This window comes from Canis lupus, chromosome 2, assembly GCF_003254725.2.
Source record: "Canis lupus dingo isolate Sandy chromosome 2, ASM325472v2, whole genome shotgun sequence".
Taxonomy (NCBI): domain Eukaryota; kingdom Metazoa; phylum Chordata; class Mammalia; order Carnivora; family Canidae; genus Canis; species Canis lupus.
In genome coordinates, this window is record NC_064244.1 from 79,421,655 (window position 1) to 79,448,446 (window position 26,792).

The window sequence follows — 26,792 nt, forward strand, 5'->3', positions numbered from 1 at the left end:
AACGATTAACAGGAGAAAAGCATACGAGTTTATTTTAATAGAAGTTTTATGTGGCACGGGAGCCCTCATAAGGCGATGAAGACCAAAATAAACAGACCCAGGCATTTTTCTGTCACTTTTGATGGAGAGTGGATGGTGCTGGAGGACAAGTGAAGGTCAAAGAGTAAGAGGTAGGTGTAGGAGACTGGGGACACTTAGGAAGGGTCCTGTATTAGAAGAATTCTGGTTGTTCCTTTGTTTTTGGAGAGGATGTGCCCTTCCTCCTGGGATGAGGAGGGCATCTCTTACCCGAGGGTTTTTGTTTTTTGTTTTTTTTTTTAAGATTTTATATTACTCATGAAAGACAGAGAGAGAGAGAGAGAGAGGCAGAGATATAGGCAGAGGGAGAAGCAGGCTCCCCTTGGGGAGCCCGATGTGGAACTTGATCCCAGGACCTCGGGATCATGATCTGAGCCGAAGTAGATGCTCAACCACTGAGCCCCCCAGGTGCCCCTTACCTGAGGGTTTTATGACCTGTTCTAGGGGAAGAAGGGTTGGGAGTGAAGGGGTGTAGGTGGGGGCAAGGGAGTTATCAGTGACCTTCCAGCTTCTGCAGCCTTTCTCAAAACGCCTTCAGCTTACAATATCCCTACACCATGGTGCCGTGTTTTGAGGTGGTGCGTCCTGAACCCCATCACCTATCGCACCTGTGACTACTTGTTTAATGATCTGTCTCCCGTCAGACAGTGTGTTTCACCAAGACAGGAATCTCACCCTCTGGCTTTGAACCGCCAGCACCTAAGCGCTGTGTGTCTCGCAGGTACGGGGCCAGGGGGGGGGCGCCCAGGCACTATTTACGAGAACTTTCCACCAGAACCAGCTTCTGAATGCATCCTTGGCCTGCGTATTCATCGCTAGCCAGTCCCCAACACAGGAACACAGGCAATCTCTTGCTGCAAGTCTACCAGTGGAGGAGGGCGGGGGGGGGAGGGGGGGGCAGGGGGGCGGGGAGAGTAGCAGCAGCACCTTGCTGCATCCTGGGGCCGACACTACATCCTCGGTCGGTGCAGATAAAGAGCGGCTTCCCTCCGCACGAGAGGAAAAAAAAAAAAAAAAATCATTCAAACTGTATTCATCGTTCATTCCAATCGCTCAATTAGGGCACGTCCCCGGTCGGCGGATGCGTGAGCAAAGTAACTATTTTCCAGCGAGTGTCCTCAGGTGACCTGTCTAGACATGCCCGGGGCGGGGGTGGGGGGGAGCAATCTAATGTTCTCCTTAACCCCAAAGAACCCCGTGGCGCGCGGGACTCGCGGGGCCCGAGGGAGGCGCGGGCCCGGGGCGCCCGAGGGTGGCCGCGTGGCGCCCGGGGCGGGCTCGGATGGGCCGGCCGGCCCGGGGGCGCGGGCGGGGGCGTGGCCTCGGGGCGGGGGGCGTGGCCGGGGGCGTGGCCGCGGGCGGGGGCGGGGCCGGGCCGCCGCGGGGTCCGCCGGCCGGCAGGGGGCGCGCGCTCCCCGGGCCCCGCGCCGCCCGCTCCGCCGCGCGCTCGCTTGCCGCCCGGCAGCACATGTGTTTCTGTTTTGTGTTGTAGCATTTGTTCTGGAAGCTCGTATTTACATTTTAAGTGTATCTGGTGAGTGGGCTGGAGCCCGGGTCGCGGCCCGGGGCGGGGGCGCGGCGGGCGGGGAGGCGCGCGGGGGCCCTCCGGTTCCTCTCTTAGTTGCTCCTCTTCCGTTTTCTCTCCCGGTTTCTCCTCACTCCAGCCAGGTAGGGACCGAAACATCAAAAACCGACAATGTGCAGTTCGCGGGATCTGGGGAAAGTTGCTTTTTTTTTTTTTGTTTTGTCTTCTTTTAAACCCCTCTTTTTTTTTTTGGGTAGGAGAAAAGGTAAAAAAAAAAAAAAAAAACCTTAGGAAGGAGGGAAGGAGGAGACGGGGTTGGGGGGGGGAGTTGGGGGATTGAATGAATAAAAAAAAAAAAAACAGGGGGAAGGAAGGCGGATCCACGTGGTTTAATCGGAGACAGACAGAGATCCCATTGTTCAAAATCAATAAAAAAAAAAAAAAAAAAAAAGCGATCCGACGCAGGGCGAGAGCGCAGGGGAGCCCGGGGAAGTGGCGGCGGAGCGGGGCGCCTGGCGGCCGGGGCGCGGGGCCGGCGGACTGGGGCGGCTTTAATTAAAGTTTTCCTTTTCGCGTGTGTGCGAGCAGGTGTCTGGGGCTGGGGGCCGGCCCGCCCCGAGGTCGGAAGCCCGCGGCCGGCGCGGACTCGGAGGCGGGGCGGGGCGGGGAGGGGGGCGGCGGGCGGGGGGCGGGGGGCGGCGGACAAAAGCAGCAGGTGGGGCGGCCGGGGGCGGGGCGGGGGCGCGCGGGGGGTCCCCGGAGTGTCCCGCAGCCTCTCCTCTAATTGACACCTGGGCCATCGGAGGCTCCTTTTTCTTTCCCTTTACTTTTTTTGGGGGGGGGGGTGGGGGGAGGGGGAGGGACCGGGCTGCAACGGGGATGCGACGTAGGCAAACCTAACTTGAGGATGGGCCGGGGGAGACGTGGTGCCGGTGCCGGTGCCACGGGGGGGCGGGGGGGTGTCTCCTTTTCTTTTTTTTTTCTTCTTCTTTTTTTTTTTTTTTTTCCCCCTCCCCCTGCTCTTGCGGCCGGGGGACCCGGGCTCCCGTGCGGGATTCCCCGGGGGAGGCGCGGCTTCCTCCCGGCTCGCCCCCTCTCCGCCCACCCCGCGGCCGCCACTTCGGGGAGGGCAGGGGAGGAAGTGGAGGCCGGTGGCTCGGCGGCTCCCCTCCCCCCGCGCAGTTTATAACCCGTCCATTGTGCGCCGCTGCCCCGTGTCTCCTCCAGCGCGACCATGCCCAGGAAGAAGGCGGCGGCGGCGGCGGCCTGGGAGGAGCCGAGCTCGGGCAACGGCACGGCCCGCGCGGGGCCCAGGAAGCGCGGCGGCCCGGCCGGCAGGAAGCGCGAGCGGCCCGAGCGCTGCAGCAGCAGCAGCGGCGGCGGCAGCAGCGGCGACGAGGACGGCCTGGAGCTCGACGGGGCCCCCGGCGGGGGCAAGCGCGCGGCGCGGCCGGCGGCGGCCAAGGCGGGCGGCGCGGCCGTGGTCATCACGGAGCCCGAGCACACCAAGGAGCGCGTGGTGAGCGCGGGCCCGGGGCGCCGGGGGTCGGGGGGGCCGCGGCGCGGCACGGCGCGTCCTGCCGGGGGCGGCGGGGCGGGCGCCACCAGGCCGCGGGCTGAATCATCGCCGCCGCCGCCGCCGCCGCACAACAAAAGGGCGCGGGCCGGGGGCGGGCGCGGGGCGCGGGGCGCGGGGCGAGGGGCGCGGGCGCGGGGCGCGGGGCGCGGGGCGCGGGGCGCGGGGCGCGGGGCGCGGGGCGCGGGCGAGGCCTACCCGCCTGCTTGGCCGCCGGCCGTTGGGGCGCGCGCCCCGGGCCCCGCCGGGGGAGGGGCGGCCGGAGCCCGCCCGCGCGAGGGGGTCAAGGCCCCGCCCCCGGCGCCGCGCGAGCCGCCTCCCTCCTCCCTCCCACTCCCCTCCCCTCCCCTCCCCTCCCCTCCCCTCCCTCCCCTCCCCCGCCCGCCCCGGGAAGGGAGACTTTTGCAAGTTGTCTCGGGCCGGAGGAGGGGACGCGCGCGCGGGGTGCGGGGTGCGGGCTGCGGCGGCGACGCCCCGGCGGCCCCCGGCGCCCCCAGCCCGCGCCCCGCCCCCGCCCCCGCGGCCGCCGCTCCGCCGGTTGGCGGCCGCCGGGGCGCTGCGGGGAGCGGCGGTTCGCGCCGGGGCTTTGAGGTTCCCGCCGCCTCGGCTCCGGCGCTCCGGGGGGGCGGGGCCTGGCGGCCGCCGCGCATGCCCCGTGCGGCCCTGCGCCGTCTCGCGCCGCCGGGGAGCGGGGGCGGGGGCGCCGGGGCGGGTGCCAGGGCGCATGCTCCGAGGGGGCCCTCCCCGCCGCGGCCGAGGCCGGGAAGCCCCCGGGGCTGAGACCCGGCTTGGGGCTTTGTTCGGCGCGCGCGGGCTGCACCCCCGGGAAGAAGCATCTCCCGGTGCCCCCCCTCCCCGCGCGCGCGCACACACACACACACACACACACACACACACACACCCAACGGGCTTCAGTTCGCTGCTTCGCCTTGGGCCCGCGCATCCTCCGTGGGGTCATGACCGTGGCAGCTCCGGGGGCCTGCAGAGCCCCGCAGGGCCAGAGGTCGCAGCCCGCGGTCCGCCGTCCTCTGCACCTCTGTTGAGCAGAGGATCCCGGCTTGGACCGGATCACAGCTAGCCCCGGCAGAGGAGGAACTTGCACTCAGGGTGTAGACGTTGGAGAAGCCTATTTCTGTCCGTGCTTCCTCCCCCCCCCCCCCGCAAAGGGGGTGTGAGAACTAGCAGTGCCGGGGCTCTTCACCCCCAGAGGTGCTCAGTTTAAATGGTCAAAAAGAATGTATGTCTTCGTCTGCTTTGCAGATGAGGAAACCGAGGCACAGCGTTGCAGGGCCTGTCCCAACAGCCCATCGCAGTAGATTTCCACATGGGCTGCGTGTTTTCTGCCGATGTCCCTCACCCCTGTGCAGGGTGTTCACGTGAAATGCTTTATAACTGCCCTCCCGTCCGGAGGAGTCTGCACATCACAGTGGGGAGGAGAGCCCCTGTCACTGAAATGTCTCGACCTAGGGTCTGAGACCAGGACCGTGTCCCTGCCAGTCTGAGAAACTGGAGCACAGGAACGGTTTTTCTTTGACAGATGGACGTCTCTGTGCGGGCCCCTAGCCGGTTGGCCTTCCAGTCCCAGACCAGAACGGCCAGCGGGGCTCTGCCTCTGGTGGGTTGTGTGTGCGGGAGCCCCCCTCAGCTGCAGGGCCCTCGCCAGCCCATCAGAGCCATGCATTTTCTTGTCCCAAAGTGAAAGGAGAGCTCCTTAATCCCACGCTAAAAGTTCACCCAGAACATAGTCCCAGAGAGAGTGTTCAGAGGGACCCCGGCTGGCCTGTCTGATGGAAAGGGCGTTTTCTTAGTCTCACCAAGAGATTTCTGCCCCCAGAAGCAGACACAGCCGAGCCTTGCAGGTTCACGCTTGCTTTGTGTTAATGGATCACGTATCTCCTACATCCTTGCTACATGTAGACAAATCCGTACGTACCTTCCCCCACCCCATTAAAAAACAGGGAGGCCTCTGAAGCAGTTGAGCGGTTTTCCCTTGGACAACTCAGTACATCAGGAGACGGAGCGTTCCGATGTCTCATGGAAGGTGCGCATCCCAAGTTTAGGTTCTTACTAGCATCTTTGGAGTTTGGTCCAGGGTCAAGGCCAGGCCCGTGCTGCCCCTCTGCTCCCCATAGGCCTCGGTCTCGGGTGGGTCTCCTGCCTGGCCCAGGTTCCTGCCTTCTTAGGGAAGCATCAGTCCTGCCCCAGGCCACCACCAGCTGTCCCCAGCTTGTTTCCGGAGAAGCTTTTTGAGGGAGAATTTTGCAAACCTCACCACGATTGGGGACCTCCCCTGGTGTGTGTGTGTGTGTGTGTGTGTGTGTGTGTGTGAGTGTGTGTGATAGCAGCTGCCAGGGGTTGTCTGGAACTTGAAGCCGCAGGAGTCGGGCTTGTGAAAGGGGAACCCATAGATGGTTGAGGGGCAAGGTTGCCCTGAGTTAAGGTGTGTGTTTCTGGAAAACATTCTGAGGATTTCGGTCTTAGGAAGTGCTCTCTCCCAGGCTTAACGTGTAGTGCTGTCAGGTGAGCATTTTATGATGGTCTAGGGTGGATGACGCGTGAGCTCCAGGACCCTGTAGGTCACACAGGCCGCCTTGGCCGAGTCCTGGGAAACGGGAGTGTGGCCAGCCATCCGGTCTTCATGGTTTCTTCAGTGTTGGGGCGCTCAGGTCTTGTGGACCCTGAGACAAGTGTGTCCCATCTGCAAGGGCCAAACGAATACCACCGAAAAGCGAGTTTGATGTCTGTTCCAGTTGATATCCCCTTCGGGAGTTTGTCGTTGCTGGCCGGTCTCTGAACGGCCTCCCCTCTGCCAAGGATAGTGGTTTTCTAAGAGGATATATGTTAAAAGGTGGACTCTCAGCCTCATAAACATGCTCCTTGCACTTGGGCAATAATTCAAAAATCGCTTTGAACCAGAAACCCCATTTTGTTGATTGAAGAAGCTCAGTGCATTTTTCTGCAGCGGCCATTCATCTCGGCCCCACTTCTGTGACCGGGCTGTCGGGAGGCAGCAGGTGTAATGAAATTCACGCATCCTATTGGGGAGACTATTGGACCGGCTCCGCTGCCACATGGTCCTTACTCACAAAAAGCAATCTCTTGGCCCAATCAGGGAAGGCTGGATTATACCTCCAAGGGTCACTCAGCTTCTGGCCCTCGGCCCTGACAGCCATCCCTGGGGTTCCTCTGGGGGGAGCCCAGCAGACTCGGGGTCTTTCCCACCCGACGGGCCAGCTCAGATCTGTGGCCAAGAGGGACATGGGCTGTGATTTAAAGGGTATCAGGAGTTCCGTCCCTTACTTGAATTTTTTATTTCCTAGAAGGTAGAGGGAAGAATTACATTAGGGAGAAATAAAGTAGGTGCCTTATGGCAAACGACGGTGCAGAGAACAGCAATGAAGTCCAGCCAGTTACTTGCATCTGATGTGTGAGGACGTAAGGCCCAGGACATGAAAACCTGAGAAAGAGAACAGTCTCTTTGGAGGAATCTGACCACGGGGACTGGAGTAGACTCCACTGGCGGAGGCTTTCCCCAAGCCTTGTAGCACTAAGGTTGGAGCTGTGTAGAAGCGCTCAGCTGGCTTGAGGAGCCAGTGTCCACAGGCCCTTGCTCCCTTGCGCTGTCGCTGGCACCTCTGGGTCACAGAGGAAACCCGCTCCTGCCCGGGACCATTGTGGAGGTTCTGACGGTGCACTGGAGTGGTGGGCCCGTGGTGGGCCTGCGGGGGCCACCTGCGAGCCGCGGCTCTAGCAGGTGCCCCTCGGGGTTGTGGTTCAGTGGTCACGTCGCCCCCGGAGGGCCGGCTGCTGACATGGGCAGAGACCCAGGGCCGCTCCTTCCTTGGGGAGCCTGACAGAAACCGCCGGCCGCTGGTCCTCCTCTGTTGTCGATCTGTAGAATGTTCCAGCCAGGCTCGCCAGCTGAACAAAGAAGGGGAGATAACCGAGGGAAACTAGGCTCCCATTCAAGTAATCCGAGTCTGTGGGTGCTGTGGGGTGGGACTGCCCTCCGATTAAGGTCGTTCTCTAAATAATTGAAGCATGGAGAAGTTCTCCACCCTGGCTGTTCGCTCCCTCTGCACGCTGCCTGCAGCCGTGCCCTGTAGGTGGACCGTCTTCCTCCAGCCACGTAAACATGGGCGAGCGTGATGGGCCTGTCCCGTGGGGTGCCCGTGGCCTTGGGCTTGGGTCATGCAGCGTCCCCATGAAGATGTGTTCCTCTTGAAAACGCATGCCCCGTGTTGCCGAGCATCCCACCAGGGCAGGCACCTCCTGGAGGTTAGCATGACTGAGGCCGGGTGGCTTTTTTTCACCAGGCCTTCCAAGAACAGTTCTGTAAACAGCAGGAAGCCGTTCTCAGTGTCCTGGGGTGGTGAGGTAAAGGATGAAGGCAGAGAGGGAAGTGTCCCCCCCCCCCCCCCCCCCCCCCCCGCTTCCCCATCCCGCAGGAACTGGGTCCCTGGGTCAGGAGTGAGTCTCTGCCTGATGGTTGACTTTAACAAGTGTGTTTGGGCATTTCAGAAATACAATCAACTGCTGAGAATATTCCAATGTGTGCTACCCCGTGGGACGGTGGCTGTTCTGAGGGGTGCATGCTCCCGTTGACGAGGGTGCCTCTGCGTTGGGAGGCTGAGGGTCTGGACTCTGGGGTCCTGGGGCCCTGGGGCAGGGAACACAGCCTCTCCCTCCCAGGCCCCGGCCCCACCGCAGCCGGGCTCCACCGTGTCACCGGCGCTCTGGTGACGTCCCCACGGGCAGCACACGGAGGGATGGTCCAGAATCACAGGTGACGCAGGGCTCCCGAGGCTTGGAGCCGTGTGCGGCACTGTGTTGGCCGTGGGCAAGGCAGACCGGCCCCGAGGTCAGCCGTAGTAATGCTCCCCGTGTGCCACCTCGTGTGCCGCGCCAGGCCGCTCGCACACCCCTCCGTAGGCAGCGCGCAGGGTGGAGGGCAACGCTGGCTGGCCGATATTGTCAGTGTTCTCCAAGATATCTTCAAGAGAAATCCATGAATAAAGATGAGCCTGGGCCTAACAAACGAGCTGCTCTGGGCAGGTTTGGGATCATGCACGCTGATGAGGGGGTGATGAGGGGGTGCCCACCTCTGGCCTCGCGGTGCAAGCCGCAGGGGAGGGCGTGAATGACGATTTTTCTTTTGTTTCTGGCTGTCATGGGACAGACCACGAAAGCTGGAAACAACATTGCAAGCTAATCCTTTCTCTCTTTCTGTCTCTGTAGAAACTTGAAGGGTCTAAGTGCAAAGGGCAGCTTTTGATTTTTGGGGCAACCAACTGGGACTTGATTGGTCGAAAAGAAGTGCCTAAACAGCAAGGTATGAGACCCGGTTTCTAAAACCGTACGAAGCTACTGTTTGTCGGGTGCTTCCTGTGTGCTAGGTGTCCGTGTGGTTCCGGCCAGCCCCCACCAGGTAGGTAACCTCTGCCTCGACAGAAGTGTTCAGAGAGGCCAAGCAACTTGCCCGAGGCTACACAGCCCCCGTAGTGACGGGGCAGGACTTGAACCCTGGTTCCTGTGCCAGTTTCTCGCTTCACCAGTCTGTGTTTGAAAAATCCAGGTTCCGTTTAGGATTAAATGGGAAAAGCGTAAGCAGTCACCACAGATAACACAGACACCTTCCTCCCACCGTCCTCCCGTCAGTTACTTTCACGAAAACAAAGAGGCTCCTCCTGTGTGATGTCCGAATGTCTGAGATATTTGTCACATGTCACAGGTCCAACTTGTTAGACGTTACAGAAGAGTCCACGGCTCTTTGCAAGCGGCCAGATTGTGGCAGGAACTGGTCGGTGGGAGCAAGTAACAGCGAGTGGAGTGGGGGGTGCGGAGAGAAGTCCCGAGAAGTCGCTTTTGGTTTCCAGTGGCTTTTAGAGAATCGGTATCTTTCCTCAGGAGGATACCAGCCCATCCAAGAGAAGAGAAGCTGGCACGTCGCCACATTTTATGGCTTCTTGATTTCATTTGGAAAGATTCCCAAAGTACTTTCCAACATTGCCCAGCGAACAAATATTTGCACACTGACACTCCCTGGTGCCTCAGGACGGGCAGAGGATCCTCTTATTCCATGAATGCGGCAGGAGTTCGGCAGCTCCTGGGGTCCCGCCGAGCTGGAGCCGGCTGAGCGCTCGGCCCCCGGGGCTGGTGTCCTGGAAGCCCCTCCCGGCGGCTGCGATGGCCGCAGGCTCCCTGGCAGCCCTGTGCACCTGCCGCCTCGATTCCCCAGCTGCTGGTCCAGTGGGCCCGTCCCAGTTACGCACGCTCGGGCCCAGCGTGGGGGAGTCCATTCCCGAGGAGAGCAAGTGGCGGAGCTCGAGCTGTCGCCTGCGGATGGAGGGTGGGTGGCACCGCCAGGCTGGGCCAGGCTCCCCCCACCCGTGAAGGAACAGGAGGAAGGAAAACCATCTTGTGGTTTAAGATCCACTTACACGCCCTGGTTGGAGGCCTTCTGGGCGCGTTTTCAGAGGGCCTTTTTGTCTTCTCCCTCTCCGACCCTGGCTTCCCTGATTGGTCTCCCCACAAATGAAGGTTTTTTTTTTTTTTTATGCAATTAAAAAAGGTTCTTTGTAAGGATTTTTAAAGTGACTTTTGGCCCTCCGTGACCTTGCCAAGAGACTACAGGAAAAGGAGGGGGATTTGTCCTACTGCCACGGCTCGCGTGGAATCAGCATGACGCCTGCTTGGTGGACAGCCTGACACGGTGACCCGTGCTCCTTGCCCTGACCACCGGCCTGGTGGGAGTTGGGACTGCTGCCGGCCACTGAATTTGAGGATCACTCTGACCGGCTTCCTCGGTGGTGGCGGCACCGGCGGGGACAGGTCCGCCCCTCGGGCTCCCGGTGTCCTGGGCATTGATTGATCCTCCTGGCGCTGCCTTAGGGAAGAGGCTTTGGCGAGCCCGGGGCATCTGGCCACCCGAGTCAGGTCCACTTCGCCACAGCACCATGTGCTGTTCCCAGAGATGACCAGCATCAGTGATGCCACCGATTGTGTCGCCTTCACAATGAAGACTTGGACAGAAGCTGCAAAGGCCGTCAGTTTTGGTCTTCTCTTTGGCAAGGAGTTGTTGGGTCGTCTTCAACGTTGGGGTACACTTTCGAGTGGAGCAGCTCCGGGCTGCTGGTGCCAGGGTGGCCCCGCAGCCCAGTGACGACACCCCTGGTGCCCTCTGCTGGGGGGGGGGCGCAAGCAGGACTGGCCTCCAGCAGTTCCCCCTGCTTTACCCCTGGAGCTGGGTCACCGGCAGCCTCTTAATCAGCTCCCGCATCCAGATTGACCAGACGAGGTGGACGTGGCAGTGGCTAGCATTTCACAGTGATCCCCACGGGCCTAGAAACGTGGCTTGTGTCTCTGTTGAGAGCCCCAGGTTGAAAATACGAAGCAAAAAAATTGGCCATGCTCTGTCCCTGAGCAGAGGGGAGAGGGTTTTGAAGGACGCAGCTGTGTTCTTCCGACCCACAGGCCCTCCAGTGTTCGAAGTGCTTCCTGGGTGCCAGGCATTGGCGAGGCCCTCGGGTTGGTAGGGTCTGGAAGGCACCTGTGTTCAGGAGGCTGAGTGCTGTGGTCAGCCTCAGGGTGTGAGGGGAACAATGAGCTGAAGGGGGATGTGGGCCTGGAGGGCTTCCCAGAGGTTGGCGGTGCTTGACATGAGCTTTGAAGAACAAGCAGGTGACAGGGAGGGGCCTTCTGTGGGAGGGAATACATGGCAAAGGCATGGGGCCGTGACCTGACCATGACAGCAGGGCCCCTGATTAAGAAGGAAACGGTGTGGCAGGGGAGGGGTGTCAACTGCCTCCCCACCCCCACCCCCCACCCCAGGGCCTGGTGGATGTGCAAGGAGGGCAGGTTGTTCAGAGGAGGGTGGAGACACTCAGACTCCTCTCCTCGGGATCCTCTGGCTGCAGGGGCGAGGCCAAGGTGGGTGGAGGGCAGGGAGGGGAATGTGAGAAGGGGTGTAGGAAGCCAGGAGGACGGGGAAGGAGATAATGGGTCCACTGCCAGCTTTCCTGGGTTGGGCTCCCAATAAGAGGGAGAGCACCCTGCCTCTTTGGCCACTTGCATGTGGGTGTGCTCAGTAGCCAGGGGTTTGAGGTCCCTGAGGGAGGGCTGGGGCCAGAGGTAGAGGTGAAGCAACCCCAGTTGCCGGGCGGGCTCCTTTCTCCTGGGGCAGCCTCCCGATGCCAGGCTGCTGCAGTTCCCCGGGGCTCCCGTGTCCTGGGAGAGCGGACCCCTCACGGCCGGCCCCTCAATCACTGGGTGTTTGATTTGCACTCTTCCCTCTGCAGCTGCCTACCGCAACCTCGGTCAGAATTTGTGGGGGCCCCATAGATATGGCTGCCTGTCGGGGGTCCGGGTGCGGACGGTGGTCTCGGGATCCTGTGCTGCCCACAGCCTCCTCATCACCACGGAAGGGAAGCTGTGGAGCTGGGGTAAGTCCGGGCCTGGCGGGACTGGGTGACTCATGGAGGTGGCCCCCGTGGGGCTGACTTCCTCCTCTGGCTTCCTGGAGGGGCGGCCCTTTGCAGCCTGGATTCTTCTCCTTGATTTCCAGCCGGTCTCGTCTGTTCCCCACAAGCGCATCCTTTTCCTCCCCTCCCCTTTGCTCGTACATACACTGGACTCTTTGAATTCTCTCCACTTTTGGGAAGATTTTATTTATTTATTAGAGAACATGTATGCACATGAGCGGGGGGAGGGGCAGAGGGAGAAGCAGGCTCCTCCCCCTGGAGCTCCCAACCCCCCCCCCACACACACACACACTGGGATCCATCCCAGGATCCCGGGATCATGACCTGAGCCAAAGTGACTGAGCCACCCAGGCGCCCCTGAAGTGTCTCTTTTAAGCAACCTTTCCCTGAACGTTCTGACTGAATCTGGATCTTTCTGATCTTGAGGTGCCTAGAATTGAATTTCTATTTTAGACACGCCGTCCCCTGGGCAGACAGTACCCCCCCTTGCTTTGTGGCACAGCATTGACGTGAGACCTGTGTTCTTGCCGCTGTAAATGCCGCCGGCCACGTCATGGCATCGGCCACTGCATCTCCGTGCTCCTGTCCCTCTGTTTCCGGGGATCCCGCCCGCCTGCAGGTTTGGTTGCTCGGTGCCTATGATTAGACTTCCCGACAGCTGAGTTTACTTTTTTCTGAGTTGAGTTGCTTTCCTGCCGCTGGAGCCCCTCGCCCGGGTCCCTGGCGGTGGTGGCCTTGGCCTGAGGCCCCTCCGCGGGGCTGCACGCACTGCTGCCCGTTCCCTCTTCCAGATTGTTGATCGAGGTGCTGACCGAGGCTCAGGTTAGCCCCGCGCCCTCTCGTAGCTCCTGGACTCTTCCTCCAGCTGGGTATGTTGGCAGTCGTCCCCGCCCTTTGTTTCTGGTCCTTTGGCTAGCTTTTAGCCCATATGACTGCTTTTTTATTTCAGTCTGTTTGAACCGTTTTTTGCAATTTCATGAGCTGCTGTACCAAAGTCCAAATATATTAACATCTGTTGTCTTTGCTGCACTCTGCTAATTTTGTAATTCTGTTGGAAAAAAAAAAAAAAAGAGCTAACAAGTGTGTCTGGCCCACATTTAAACTTTGTCGTCTCTTGATGACTCGCTGACATTGCCACGGCTGTCGTTTCCCCCGATCAGTGCAGGGGTCCGGGCTCCTCCCGGGGCGCCCCTCCCCGTGGTGTCCCAGCACTGAACACGGCAGCGTCACAGCTCCGAACTTGACATCTCTTCCTTCTGATCTCTTTACTGAATTTCCCTTACGTGGTGCTTCTGAAAACATGCCCTGTGCGGACACTGTGGGCAGAGAGGGGAGCTGGAGGCCATGCGCCCTGCCTGGCCCCAGAGTGAGGACTCGTGTCCCTGTGAGTGGACTTGGTGCTATGGTGGGGGGTGGGGGGGACATGCCCATGGGGACATCACCATTCCACAGTTAGCTGCGTGAAATGGCAAGGGGTGTCGTCTGGAATCTAGGAGCATCGGTGCACGTTGCTCTTGAGGGGTCTGCACCTGTTAGAGCCACTCGGGCCTCTCGAGGGGCCGAGAGACCATGCCCAACACTCGCCCGGTGCAGCCTGCTTTTGCCGGTGAACCCAGACGGCTCGCTCCCGGCGGAAGCCGGTGTGTGCCGCTCCTGCCAGAGGGCTGGAATCCGTGTGGGCTGGAGGACAGTTCTCGCAGCTGGCAGTTCCCTTCCTTCCTCAGGTCTCGGGATGCTTGGCCCTGCTCTTTGTGTCTCTGTCCTCCGTGTTTCTCCTGAAGAAAGGTCAGAAGTTTGTTGTCAGGGGAGGGCGTGAACTGCTCACCCCCGACCCCTCAGTGCCCTGACTCTTTGGCCCCATGAAATCTCCCAGATTTGTTTGGTTACCACCATGTGGTTCTTCTCTTGGCCAGGGGACCTGTGAGGCTGCAGAGCTGTTTGGTTTGGGAACTGTGGTAGCTGGAGTTGGAAAGCAGGGGAAGTGTGGGGGCTCCTCCCGGCCCACCGGGATCCCCATGTCTGCTGTGCAGCCAGAGGGCCTGTGCCTTGTGGAGGGTTCTGGCAGAGGCCGGCCTCCTCGGGCCTTCCTGCCTCCCCAGCTCACAGCCTGCGCGGCCCCGTTGGCAGGAAGGGCTTGTGGTCCACCCCTGGGGGTCCCGTAGCTGAGGGTCTTGTGGAGGGCCGCCCCCAGGAGGTGGGCTTGGCTGCTCTGCAGGCAGTGTTTCCAGGGCAGGTGAAAGGAAAGAAACGACGGGCAGAAATGAACCAAATGGTCCATGGAAGATGCCCAGGGCACTGAAGTAATTAAACTCTGTGAGGCAGGTGTCCAAAATAGTTCCCCTCTTAAAATCCATCTTGGAGAGAAGGGAGCGAGGGAATTGTCTGGCAGGTGGAGTGAGAACTGTGAGTTTCCATGAGTTCATCTGCTTGTGCGGGACACCCGGGGCGAACCGAGCGCTCTGTCTCCCCGGTAGCAGAGCTACAGAAAGGGCTCCCGGGTGGGTCCCAGCCGCTGTCCCAGAAAAGCAGGTCAGAGGTGAGGCAGGTAGGTGGCCATGGCCCGCAGACACGTCTCTGGGGATGGCACTGTATATCCTCCCCTGGTCACCCGGCCCCGCTCAGGCCGACCTCGAGAGGTTGGCCACTGACAGGGGAGCCAGGGCAGGGCTTGTTGCCTCTCGTTCTCGGCTGTCAAGGGTGGAGGGCACCCTCTGGGGGGACCCAGGTGTGTTGGCTTTTCCCGGGACGCTGTCCTGGCTGCTCTCTCCCTTCCCACTGTATTTTGCTCTTGATCTGCAGGTCGAAATGAGAAGGGGCAGCTGGGACACGGTGATACCAAGAGGGTGGAAGCCCCCAAACTCATTGAGGGTCTCAGCCACGAAGTGATTGTGTCTGCGGCGTGTGGACGGAACCACACCCTGGCGTTGACAGGTAAGGAATGGCTGGCTTCTGCTGAGTTGGGCAGGAGGCCGCACGGTCCACTTTGGGCATTGGGGTGGAGTCGTCTCTGGGGCTCTGAGTCAGGATCAGAGGGGCACCCAGAGACCCCAGTGGGTGCTTCTCGGAGCCACGGCTGGCCTCCCCACCCGCTGGCATCAGAAGGTGGTCGGGAGGCAGAGGCCGGGCCCCTAGACCCTCCCTGCGTCCTCAGCCTCGGCTCTGAAGGGCCCGTGCCCTGAGCTGCCCGTCCCACCTCTGTTTGCGGTACGGTCTCACTGGCGCTCTTCCTGGCACACGAGCTGTTTTTATTATCTTGGAGCCTTTGATCCAGATCGAGTTCCACACCCTCCGTGTTCTTTTCCCTTTTGTGATCCTGTCTTTTCCTTCCAGAAACGGGCTCCGTGCTTGCGTTTGGAGAGAACAAGATGGGGCAGCTCGGCCTCGGCAACCAGACAGATGCTGTCCCGAGCCCTGCTCAGGTGCCACTCCTCTCTCCTGGCTCTGGGGCCTTTGTCTCTCTCTCCTTTCGCTCTCAATTTTCTGCGGCGAGACCCAGCACTGCTCCCTGTAGTTCAGTTGATGCCTTGTGGAAACAGTCTCAATTCTTAGAGCAGAATCCATGTCCTGTCGTCTTTAAAGCACGCTTACTAGGTGCCCAGCATCGAGAAATATCCTGAGAACAGTTTTCTCATTGAAAGAATTTTCCCAGGGGCCTTGTCATAACCTGCTCTGTTCCAAAGAAAGGGAGAAACGTTAGATGTGATCCGTGTTTCTCTGCAGAAACCTTTTGAGTTGGGGCCTTGTGGGACATCACCTGCCGGGGCTTAGTGCACAGACAGGAGTTAGGCAGGTGGGGATCGTGCCGAGAGTGACCATGAACGCAGGGCAGCCATGTGCCAGCAGGTATCTGATTAGTGACTTAAAGATGGGGGGGGGGAGGGACTCCGCATTCTTGGTCTGAAAAAGAGACAGTTGGCAAGTTTACCTGTAGTTTGAAATAGTTTTGAAATGTCTCCATTGCATCTGCCATTTGCTCTAAGGAGGAAGTGACCGTTTGCAGAGGAGGCCGGGAGCGACAGGCATGGCCCAGGGCGCAGGCTAGATGGCAAGGGCTCTCCCAGACTGAGGGGCGCCGTGGCACGGTTTCTAAGTCCCGGCTGACACGTGCTTCCAGAGCCCACGCTGAGTCCCTCGGGGCCTTGGCGGTCTTATTTCCTGAATTTGAACCGTTCTGTTTCTTGCCCACGCCTTCAGTGAAGACTAGCTAGGCTGGTATCTGCAGAGGGCAAGGAGAAAGGGAGAAAGCTGCTCTTTCCAAGTTGAGGCCGACATACTAGTGACGGGGTGAGGTTTGGGGGTTACGTGCGGGCAAGTTTCTGTCCCTGTCCCAGCTGGGGTTTGCACTGACCCGGACACGGCATTGGGCATCTTGAGGGATGCGGGGGTGGGCGCACCATGGGCCCCGTCTTGGGGTTTGACTCTGCTGGGAAGGTGGGGAAGGGGGTCACAAGGCTGTTTCTTCACGGATATTCTAGGCTTTGGCCTTCAGAATGCTGGGTCCGTTCAGTTTCTTTTGTAATCGAATCATTGTTTCACACCGATCTGCAGGGAGGGAGGGGGGAGGCTTTTTATCAGTCTTTTAAAAAATGTCTGAGAGTCTACTGTCTTGTCTTTTCAGATAATGTACAACGGCCAGCCAATTACCAAAATGGCCTGTGGGGCTGAATTCAGTATGATAATGGACTGCAAAGGGAACCTCTATTCCTTTGGGTGCCCTGAATATGGTCAGCTGGGTATGGAAACATTTTTTAAAAGCCCTGTAATCTAACTGCATATCTGGGACCAGAAGTCAGTGTGGGCCTGCACACACGTGCTGGAGATGTGGGTAATTGATCGCAGATAATAGCCTTGATCCATTAAGTGGATCTCCCGTTTACCGGGACAGCGCGTCCTAACCCACGGCTGTGGAGCATTACAATGGCCTGGCCCTAATGAGTAAGTCGGCCTCCTGTCTGACAAAGGAATCTTTTTTTCTTAAGAGGGGAATTCGTTTATGCAGAAAAGGATTTCGAAGTTGTAAGGAAATAACCAAGCCCCCTTCATTCGGTTTCGTATTTAAAGATTTGCCTTTCTTGGAAGCGAGAACATCACTCGAGGTAAAGGTGGTTGTGCAAACCCTGGTCTGGGCGACTCCCCTCCAGTGCCCACCTAAGCCCCACTCCCCGTGACCGGGACCCGTCCCGGTGCCGCCCCGAACAGGATGCGCTCCTCCAGAAACACATTCCCGTCTGGCTCATCGAGTAGGAAGGGAAAGCTCAGAGCAGTGCTCCGAAAGTGGAAGATGTCTCTCGATCCTGATTTTACAAGGTCTCCATTTTCTTTTCCCATCTGACACCAAAGTGTTTTTTTCCCCTCCTGGCGCCTTCCCACGGCCCAGCCCCTGGCGAGTGGGAGGTGAGGAGTGGGCGCCCCCTGCTGGCGCCTCAGCCACAAGCCACTCCGGATCCCCGCGGCCTCCGTATCTGGGTTGCCGGGTCCCCACGTCATTAAGAGCCGGCAGATGGAAGAGGGTATAAATAGAACAAGGAGCATCGCGCTGGCCTTAGACTTCAGGGAACAGTGACTTTGTGAAACTAAATATACCTCAAGTCAGAAGTGAATAAGAACGAGCAGCCCCTTACGCACATGCGGTATCGGTTGCCAGGGAGTTGCCGGAGACTGTTGGAGAAACCGTTTCCATGGCCACAGGCCCTGGTGCCATCCCAACCCCGGGCAAAACACCGGAAGTGTGTTTCCAGTCTACTTCCGGAAACGTGTGGCTCCCCTGCTGCCTGTGGCCGCCCCGGATTTGCAGACCAGCAGGTGGATTTTCCTTTGGGGAGAACTGCGTGACCTTGGCAGTGACGAGGAGGCCGGTCCTTGAGCCATGACTGTGCCGGGTACTCGGGGCTTCGTACAGGCCCCGGGGTGCCCCAGGTACACTTTAATTTAGAGGTAGTTTGGGATCCTGGCTTTAGGGGTGTCTGGTCAGTCATGCTCCTCTGCTCTCTTGGAAACCGTCTGAACCTCATTGTGCAAATCCAGGGAGATCCCTGTTAGAATGTAGACATGTAACCTTGGAGTAGTGTTTCCCGGCACGCACGCTCGCCCCCACTCTCTCTCTCTCTCTCTCTCTCTCATGACGCATTTTACTGGGTCAGGCAAGGCAAAGAGGAGAATGTGCCATTAACTGTATTTTAACACCCGTAGCGATATATTTAGGTTACTAGTAAGTCCTAAAAACTCTAGTCTTGGGATTGTGTGTTGAACTTTTTCCGTCCTTTCTTGGCCCATCCAGGGGCCGAGTGGGGCATAGACTGTACCCTGTAGGCCATTCCTTTGAATTTGTGGTTTCTGACTCTGACCACAGTTCATAGTGAGAAACGTGCGTGTCACGGCCGGATCCAGATGTTCGAGGCCCGTACAAAGAATTTCTACAAAACAGCAGCCTCATTACAGACGATGATGCCCTTGGGTGTTTCCTATCCTGCCCCGTTCATTTTTTTAAAAAAATAATTGGTTTCAGCCCCCAAAATTGATCTGGATTGGGGTGTGCCCCAGATGGGAAGGCATTGTGTTGCCACAGAAGTGCCACTCGAGGCCCCGAGGGGCTGGGTCGGGGCAGGGGCACGTGCTCTCGACTGCTGCCGACTGCTGCCGACTGCTGGCTCTGGTCCCCGCAGGACACAACTCCGACGGGAAGTTCATCGCCAGGGCACAGCGGATAGAATATGACTGTGAGCTGGTCCCCCGGCGAGTGGCCATCTTCATCGAGAAGACGAAAGATGGGCAGATTTTGCCGGTCCCCAACGTGGTCGTACGAGATGTGGCCTGTGGCGCTAACCACACGGTAAGGCTTGAAGGTTTCTCGCTTGTCCCCTGCAGAGGGGCCGGGGGGAGAGCTGTGTGTCTGCTCGGGTGTCCCAGCACTTGGCTCTGGCCAGGCTGGTCCTGGAGACCCGGGACCTCCCGCCGTCCTCCCACGGCCGTGCACCAGGCGGTTCGCTGCGGGGCCTACTGTTTACCTTAATAGTGTCTGTGCAACTTCTGTAGACGTAACTAAAGGACGGGCGTGTGGGGTAGGAATCCTGTGGTGACTTTCTGATTTTGGCTTTTATCCAGCAGAGCACCACCGGCCTCGTCCTAGGTCCGTAGGCAATGTCCCATACAGGCAGGGTGCTGAATGGTGAACTGTGAAGGCTGTTTCCTTAGAGGTGGCTTTGGTCAGATGGCAGTACAGTTTTTGTGTATGTGTGTTGTTTCGATTTTTAATAAGATTTTCTTTTTCTTAAAAATTTTTATTTATTCATGATAGACACAGAGAGACAGAGACACAGGCAGAGGGAGAAGCAGGCTCCTTGAGGGGAACCCAATGTGGGACTTTATCCCAGGACCCTGGGATCATGACCTGAGCCAAAGGCAGACGCTCAACCACTGAGCCCCCGAGGCGCCCCATTAAGATTTCCATTTTAAAGTAATCTCTATACCTGGTGTGGGGCTTGGGCTCCCAACCCTGAGGTCGAGTTGGGTGCTGCACCCACTGAGCCCGGCAGGCACACCAGTACTGGGTCTTTATCTTTGTTGCCTTCTTGGAGTTACCTTGCCCGGGGATGCCTGTGAGTCAAGGTTGGCTCGCTTTTCTGTTGAAAGAGCACTGGGCTGGGAGTCCAGACACCACACTGGTGTGGTGTGCAGCTGACTGGCGAGAAATGTCAGGCGTGACTTCTTCCCTGGAATGTTCCCTGTTTAGTGCTCAGTGACGAGAACTAGATTTCCATCCCCTGGAGTCCAAAATCTGTGGTTCTCTTCTGTCCGGTGTAGCCCAGGGAAGCAGAGGTGGATCCCGCGCAGGCCTCTTAGTCACGTTGTTTTAATGAGTCGTATGTTCACACAGTTCAGATGCTGAACGTTGGAAGACGTCCTGAAGGAAAAGGGTTTTTGTTGTTGTTTTCCAAGCAGGCTCCACACCCACTGTGGGGCTTGAACTCCGGACCCTGAGATCCAGACCTGAGCTGAGATCAAGAGTCTGACGCTTACCTGCCTGAGCCCCCGCAGGTGCCCTGAAGATCCACTTTAGGTTGTGTTCAGTCCACGTGACCAGATGGAGGTTCCCCCGTGAATGGGGCGTGGTGGGGGTGGCGCCTAAGAGTCCCAGGCAGGCAGGCCTTCCCTAGGCCTTCCCGCTGTTCCGTCTACACTGTGATGAGGGAAGCCAGTGCCTTGACCTGCCCTCTAGAGACTCCTGCTCTTGCTTGTGATGAGGAACCAGGGAGACTTGTGACTGAGTCGTGATTCAGGATGGAAAGTAGCGTCCCCAGCAGAGGGAAGAGGAAATGCCCTGTCGCCTCCTGCACCTCGGGGTGGGTGGGGGCAGGTTCGGCCTATCTGCAGCATTTCTGCCTTTTACCATCAGCTGCTGCAGCAGTTCTCTGGACCACAGCGTGACCCTCCCGTCCCCTCCTGTCAGGAGCCCATCCCAACACTGTTTCTCCTCCCGCAGCTGGTCCTGGACTCTCAGAAGCGCGTCTTCTCCTGGGGCTTTGGTGGCTATGGCCGCCTGGGCCACGCCGAGCAGAAGGACGAGATGGTCCCTCGCCTGGTGAAGCTGTTCGACTTCCCCGGGCGCGGGGCGTCCCAGATCTACGCCGGCTACACCTGCTCCTTTGCTGTCAGTGAAGTGGGTTAGTGATTTTCCCCCCGTCTGGGCCTCCGGAGGGGGGTGTGCAGATGAGCACTCTGGTGGGCGAGGGAGCCGCAGAGTCCTCCACGTTCCCCGACCAGAACCCCAGTGTTCTTTTGGACAGAATGTTCCTCTTGTCACCAGCGTGCAGCATCTTGTTGATGGTGCTGGAGAGGAGAATTCAGTTCTTGGCATGTGTGGTCAGAGAGGGAACGTGTTTATCTCTCCCCAGGTGGCCTGTTCTTCTGGGGGGCCACCAACACGTCCCGCGAGTCCACCATGTACCCGAAGGCCGTACAGGACCTCTGTGGCTGGAGAATCCGGAGCCTGGCTTGTGGGTATGTGGCAACGTACCTGGTGGGCAGGATGCCTGGGCCCTTCCTGGCCCTTCCTGGGCCCAGCGGACACACTGGGGCGGGGGCCTCTTCCTTGTGAGACGCCAGCAGCCCCCATCAGGGCATCAGATAGAACAGGTGGCTTGTCCTCTCACCTTCGCAGGAAGAAAGTTCTCCTGAAGGTTTCTGTTCTTCAAAGGCTCGGTGGGCTCTGCCCGTCTTGCAGCTTAAAATGACTTTAGCTGGATGATAGGATTTTAGTTCCCCTGACCTGCTGGAAGCAGGTGCTCCTCAGATTATTTTGAGGACGCCTGTTGAGCTCTCTAGCACTTCTTGGTGAGGAGTTCGATTGCTGGGGAGGGTGGGGGCAACGTCTCGGGGTTGGAGTGCTTCAGCTTTAGTCGGCCAGAATGTCCAGGCCCGTCCGGATTATTGTGTGTTGTGTTCTAGCCCCTTTGGAATGAGTCCTCCGTCATCCTGATCTGATGACGCCTTTCCCTGATGTGTTTACCCCCAGCCCTAGAACCAGGCCGGGGCGAGGCGGGAGGGTCCGGGGCTCTGGTTCCTGGCGCTGCCTCGGGGCCTGCCCAGGACCCCCTGTGCGTGTTGTGGGAAATGAGCACCTTGGAGAGTTTTTAATGGGACAGACTGGATCTTAATGCAAGTAAGTCACACGCCGCCTGCAGGAAGTGCCCGTGGTGGCCGCCCTGTGACGGCCTCTCCCTGTTTGCAGGAAGAGCAGTATCATCGTGGCCGCCGATGAGAGCACCATCAGCTGGGGCCCGTCGCCGACCTTCGGGGAGCTGGTAGGTGGGGGCCTGTGTGTGCGGGGTCAGGGAGCAGGTGGGGGGGCCGTGGGGGGGTCAGGGAGCCAGTAGGGGGAGGTCAGGGAGCAGGTGGGGGGCCCGTGTGTGGGGGGGTCAGGGAGCCAGTAGGTGGGGGCCTGTGTAGGGGGAGGCAAGACCCACAGAGGATTCTGTGCCCATCAGGCCGTGGTGAACGTCCTTTGATCACGTTGTAAATACGCAACCAGGGAGGGTTCAGATCCCATCTCCTGCGGTGGTGTGAGCCGAGGTGGCGGTGTGCCCCTGAGGCGGAAGGGGGTGCTTTCTCCGGTTCTCTCCGGGAGGGCTTAGGTCAGCAGGGACAGCGGGTCGCTGGCACCACGTGGCCGGAGGTGCGCAGGCATCCGTCCCCCTGGTTTCCTCCTGCGGCCCCACAGAGCGGTGCCCCACGGGGCCAGCCTCTAGGTCACCTGGGGACGCTGCTCCCTCATTTTCCTCAGTAAGTCCAAGCCTGTGTTGCTGCTTCCCTAACCTCCGCCGCCTGCCTGATGAGAACCGACGGCCCTCGATTTCTCACACATACTTGGCCTTCCCCAGCCGTCTGATTCTTCGGGGCTGGTGCCCACGGTGCCTGATGAGTCTTTAACTTTTAATTCCTTCGTCGAGAACAGCTTGGCTGCGGACGCGGCTGGCGGTGCGCCCGTTCTAGTTGCGATTTGATCCTCAGCCTCTTTGTTATTTCCTGCGGGGAAGGCGGTCTGTTTCCCTTCCCGCCTCGCTTCGTGGGTGGGAGCTGAGGGGTGATGCAGAGGAGGGAAGAAAGGGCTCCTTGGCCCCTGGAGCCATGTCTGGGCCTCGGTGGCCTCGTCCTCGGTGTCCTGCACACACTTTGGGGCCCCACAGGGCTCCTGGACAGCGGCAGCCCTGGGTGAGCCTTGAAATCAAGACACCGAACCTGGCCCGGCTTTTATGGATTATTCTTGGAGAAGGGCAGGTGTTTCTAGGGCCGGTCAGAGATTCCGAATTCCCGTTTAGAAACCAGAGGGGAACGAGGGGGCCTTTGGGGCAGCGTCTGGGGGGCGAGGCGATGGCATGGCGCTGGGAGGAGGCACTTCTCATAGGGGACGTGCACGGTGACCTCTGGCGACCGATGGTGCTGGGAAGGGAGGCCCTACGTTTCCGCCGAGGGTGTGCCAGCCCTGAAAGCCCCTGTGCACACCCCCTCGGTGCGACGCCCTCTGGGCAGTCCTCAAGCAGACTCCGCGGTCTCTGGTGTCCCGGAGTCATTCAGGACCCAGCCCGCAGGGTGAGTGTTGGGCGGCCGCTGTTCTTAGCGATGGTGTCACGTCCCCAGTGACAACCCCAGAAGGTGCCCGTTAAGTACACAAACTCCCACAGGTGACTGTTCGGCATCAGGGTCCTCGAGTTGAGACTTAGTCCCGTGTCAGCAGCGCTTCCGCGGGTAGGTGCTGCGCCCTCGGCCTGGCCCTCGTGTCCAGCGTGCCGGGGCTGTCACCAAGCCAGCAGGGTCGGCTCTGGCTCACGGGCAGCGGGCTCCCTGTGCACATCACCAGTGGTCCCTTTTCCGGACTGTGCCACTGTGACCCCGGGTCTGTGTCTCTTTTCACTTTGCCAGGGCTACGGGGACCACAAACCCAAGTCCTCCACCGCGGCTCAAGAGGTGAAGACACTGGACGGCATTTTCACAGAGCAGGTGAGCCAGGGCCCCGAGCCAGCAGCAGTGCCAAGAGGTGCCTGCCCGCGCCTACCTTTCCCTGCTCCTGGGCTCGTGAGCCCGCTGCAGGCTGGTCTCCCCAGGGCTCCCCTGCTGTGTCTCACTGGGGGTGTTGGTGGTGACGGCCATCAGAAGGCGCAGCACGGGGCAAGCCAGCCAGACTCGGTAGCCGTTCTCACCCAGGTGACACTGGCCACCGTCCAGCTCCCAAGGATTTGTCATGGGGACAAAGGCCTCACTCACATCTGCTCCGAACCTTCAGCTGAGACGACACACTGTTAGGCTGTGGGGCAGGGGGGGAAGCGGGGTGAGGCCCCTGCTTCTCTGTCCACTGGGCGCCCCGCCCTGCCTGCCCTCGTCTGCCGACGCACAGCTGGGCCCTGGGCCCTCACACCAGGCGGGGTGGTCCGGGGAGGCCCAGGCAGCAGGATCCTCACGGCCCTGCTGCTCTCTGCTGACAGCGTTGAATCCCTGCTTGGTGGCAGCCTGGGACACTCCAGCTCATAGGGCGCGGGGTCCAGGGTCACGGTGACCCTAGCACCGCCTCGGCGGTCCTGCCTGGGCCGACCGGTGGTCTGTTGTCCACTCCTGGCACCTCCAGCGCTGGTTCCCCCCGCAGGTGGCCATGGGCTACGCACACTCTCTGGTGATAGCCCGGGACGAAAGCGAGACCGAGAAGGAGAAGATCAAGAAACTGCCAGAGTACAACCCCCGGACCCTCTGATGGCCCTGGAGCCTCCCGCGGCTCCACACCCCCCGCGGCAGCTGTCAGTTCCACGCGCACTGGGACGGGACGTCGGACAAGGAATTGAAGAAAACAAAAGTTGACCGAAGGTGCATTTTCATTAGACTCCCTGAGGTTCCGTTTTATAAGTGATTCAACATCAACTACCTTTTCTGTATGCTTTCCAAAGTGGTTTTTTTTTTTTCCCTCCTAATGTTTAATTAAAGTGTTTGCTCATAGTTGACTTAACCATTCCTACAAAGAGGCAGAAACTTTGAGCAACCCAGGTGTTTTTTTTTTTTTTTTTCTCCTTCAAGTCATTTTTCTTTTTTCTTCCTGCTCCTAAATACACTTCTCAGAACAGCCCTTTCCAGTCGTGACTAGCGTTGTGATCCGAGCGGGCGCTCCCTGGGAGAGGAGTCCCCGTGGACTCAGAAGGTTATGTCCCTTCTGGGAACCGGCAGCAGCCGGACAGAGACAGTCGTGGTGGCGGATCTCCATCCAAAATCGCGCCCGCCTGCTTCGGGAGCATCTGGGTCACTTTCTTTCCCGCTTCTTGCAGCCCAGCTGAGGCTGGCCTTCTGTTTCTCCCCCTGGCTGCTTAGACGCCCCACCGCCTGTTGGCTGCAACATTACTAGAATCTGTCGTGTCCCCCCTGGTGGGGGCTCTGGGGTCTGTGTTTAGCCATTTTTATCTACTTTAGCTGTAAACGAAGTCCAAATGAAAATCAGGTGACTGTGGACCCGTTGGGGACTTGGGGGGCGGGCAGACATGGGGACAATGTGTCTGGGTCAGGGGCAGCCCTGGGGCTCCTCTGAGGAGCAGGGGCCGCCCCGCCCGTACTCGCCATTAGAGATTGATCAGCCAGCAGCTTAAAAAAAAAAAAAAAGTGCATTCTGGAGTCCTTGCAAGGAAGGCTCAGCCCTTTCCGTACCAGCCTTTATCACCTCTGTGCTTCTGTCTGTACCCCCGCCGGATCCTGCTGGAACGGGCCCTGGTTCCGAGACGCGGGGTCCGGCTCTGCTCACCCAGCTCTCTGGTCGCATCGCTTGGCTGTGGTACCAAATAGTTGGGATTGCTGAAGCAGCCCCCTTCCCCGCGCCAGCGCACATCTGTGACTGCCACCCGATGCCCGCCACCTGCCCTCTGCCCGAGCTCGTCACCGGCGTTGCGCTGCTCTGCGTGAGTTACGAGGTGCCTTTCCCGGACCCCTCCGCTCACTAGGACCCAGGAGAGGCGACAGCTCTGGCTGGGGCTCTTGGTTTCGAGAGGGTCTGGACTGGTTTGGGTGCTTTAAAATAGATTTTTTAGTTCCGTGGTGCTTCTGGGGGAGATGGGGTTAGAACTTCGTGTGATACTTGGGTGGATGGGAAAGTTCAATATTGGTCTCTTTTTTATTCTTTGCTTTGCTGTTGTTACCACTTGTCATTGTCTCGATGTTAAAATGCCAAAAATGATCTAGTTGTTGTTGCTTTTTTCCCTGCCCGCCCCCCCTCCCCCGTCACGCCTTCCAAGGCACGTGACAGGATCTGTCCTGGCCGGTCCCAAGGCCGCGCGAGGAGGGCGGCCCGCGTCTTCCTAAGGTTTAGTCTGACTCCACACTCGTCTTTGCTGTCCTGTGTCTAGTCCAGGGGAGGAGCTTCTGCTAAACTAACCTGATTTGTCCAAATCACCCCCAAAGCCACCCTCTGGGGCTCTCACTTCCGTGCAGGGATCCCATCCGTTCTCCTGGACGCAAGCCTCTTTCCTGGAACGGGGCTTCGGCGCACGCGCCCCTCGTCCCCTGGAGCTGCCCTTGGTCCCGCGGGGCACTGACCCTCCAGGGGACTAGCCTGAAACCCGCCACCAGCCTAGGTCGGGGCGGGCCCCTCGCCCGGAGACTAGAGCAGCATAGGCACGGGGCTCCCACGTGAAGACGGCCCTCTTCTCTGCCACAATCACTCCTTTTGGCTTAGAATTTTAAAATGAACTTCCTAAAGGGGAAAGGTCCTCCAGGACAAGGAATTGGGGGGTGGTCCCGCACTCCAAGAGAAGACGGGGCCCGGGCCCAGGCTGAGCGAGTACTTGGCGCCGACCCTTCGGGCACTGGACTCCCCTTCCAGCTCTGGAAGAGGGGTTCAGGGCAAAGGGGAGAACACAGAAGAGGTTGTGATTTGGTTGAAGGTGCCTGGTTTAGTGCTGTAATTGTCTTTTTTTTATATATATATTTCTTGGAGTAAACATTTTAAATAAACGACATCATTGTTTACTCTGTTTTGGCTTTTGTGCTTCTTTTTCAGTAGAACCAGCATAAGACATAAAAACATTTTTCCCAGCTCCCTGCAGGCGCCTCCCACCTGCTGCCCACGCCGAGCTCCCCCGGGAAAACCGGGCTTCAGGGGAGCCCAGATCAGTGTCTGGGGTTGAAGGTGAGTGGAGCTCCAACTCCCTCTGAAACCTGTGACCTGCAGGAGGGGCTTCTCTTTCACGGGCCCAACTCAGAAAGGGGGTTGGGTTTGCGACACTGAGGTTTCAAGGGTAGACGGTCAGGCACGGAAAAGCACTGAACGGTGGTAGGTCTCAGGTGCCCAGGAAGCCCGTACCCTCATTCTCCACCTTTTCCCACCAACCCTTCCAAGGGGAGCCTAAGCCCTCGGGTCACTTAAGCCCTGGTCACAGGTGCTCCGGGCCCACTGCAGCGCCAGCCCCGGGTAGTCAGAAGCCCCAGGCACCAGGCCCAGTCGGTCAGGGTTGACCCACCGCCTTTGTTCCCAGGCCGCTGCTTCTCCCTAGCATCCGGCAGCCGTCATGGTGGTGCCTCTGGGGTGCTGGCTGTCCCAGGTCCTCAGACCAGCAGCCCCTTCAGTGGGGCTCCCCGGCAGCAGCAGGGAGCAGGGCTTGTTAAGCTCAGAGGC

At 59.3% G+C, this 26,792-nt stretch overlaps 1 protein-coding gene and 1 long non-coding RNA gene across 2 annotated transcripts; one reads left to right on the forward strand and one right to left on the reverse strand.

Moving 5' to 3' along the window:
• Positions 1-1,491: 1,491 nt before the first annotated feature.
• On the forward strand, positions 1,492-26,151 carry RCC2 (regulator of chromosome condensation 2). The gene is made up of 13 exons (XM_035713065.2): positions 1,492-1,612; positions 2,831-3,122; positions 8,418-8,511; positions 11,477-11,620; positions 14,459-14,590; positions 14,990-15,078; positions 16,278-16,392; positions 18,322-18,488; positions 20,139-20,319; positions 20,551-20,656; positions 21,387-21,459; positions 23,075-23,152; positions 23,793-26,151. The coding sequence occupies exons 2-13, from the start codon at positions 2,838-2,840 to the stop codon at positions 23,895-23,897; spliced, it is 1,569 nt and encodes a 522-aa protein (XP_035568958.1). The 5' UTR covers positions 1,492-1,612; positions 2,831-2,837; the 3' UTR covers positions 23,898-26,151.
• On the reverse strand, positions 15,072-16,288 carry LOC118353918 (uncharacterized). The gene is made up of 3 exons (XR_004813579.2): positions 16,008-16,288; positions 15,585-15,875; positions 15,072-15,328 (listed from the first exon to the last, which is right to left on the reverse strand). It is a non-coding gene; the product is annotated as an uncharacterized LOC118353918 (long non-coding RNA).
• Positions 26,152-26,792: the final 641 nt, after the last annotated feature.

Coding starts and splice junctions, on each gene's coding strand:
- RCC2 (XM_035713065.2), top strand. CDS start 2,838: ATGCCCAGGAAGAAGGCGGCGGCGGCGGCGGCCTGGGAGGAGCCGAGC. Junction 3,123..8,417: donor AGCACACCAAGGAGCGCGTG/GTGAGCGCGGGC, acceptor CTGTCTCTGTAG/AAACTTGAAGGGTCTAAGTG. Junction 14,591..14,989: donor CCACACCCTGGCGTTGACAG/GTAAGGAATGGC, acceptor TTTTCCTTCCAG/AAACGGGCTCCGTGCTTGCG.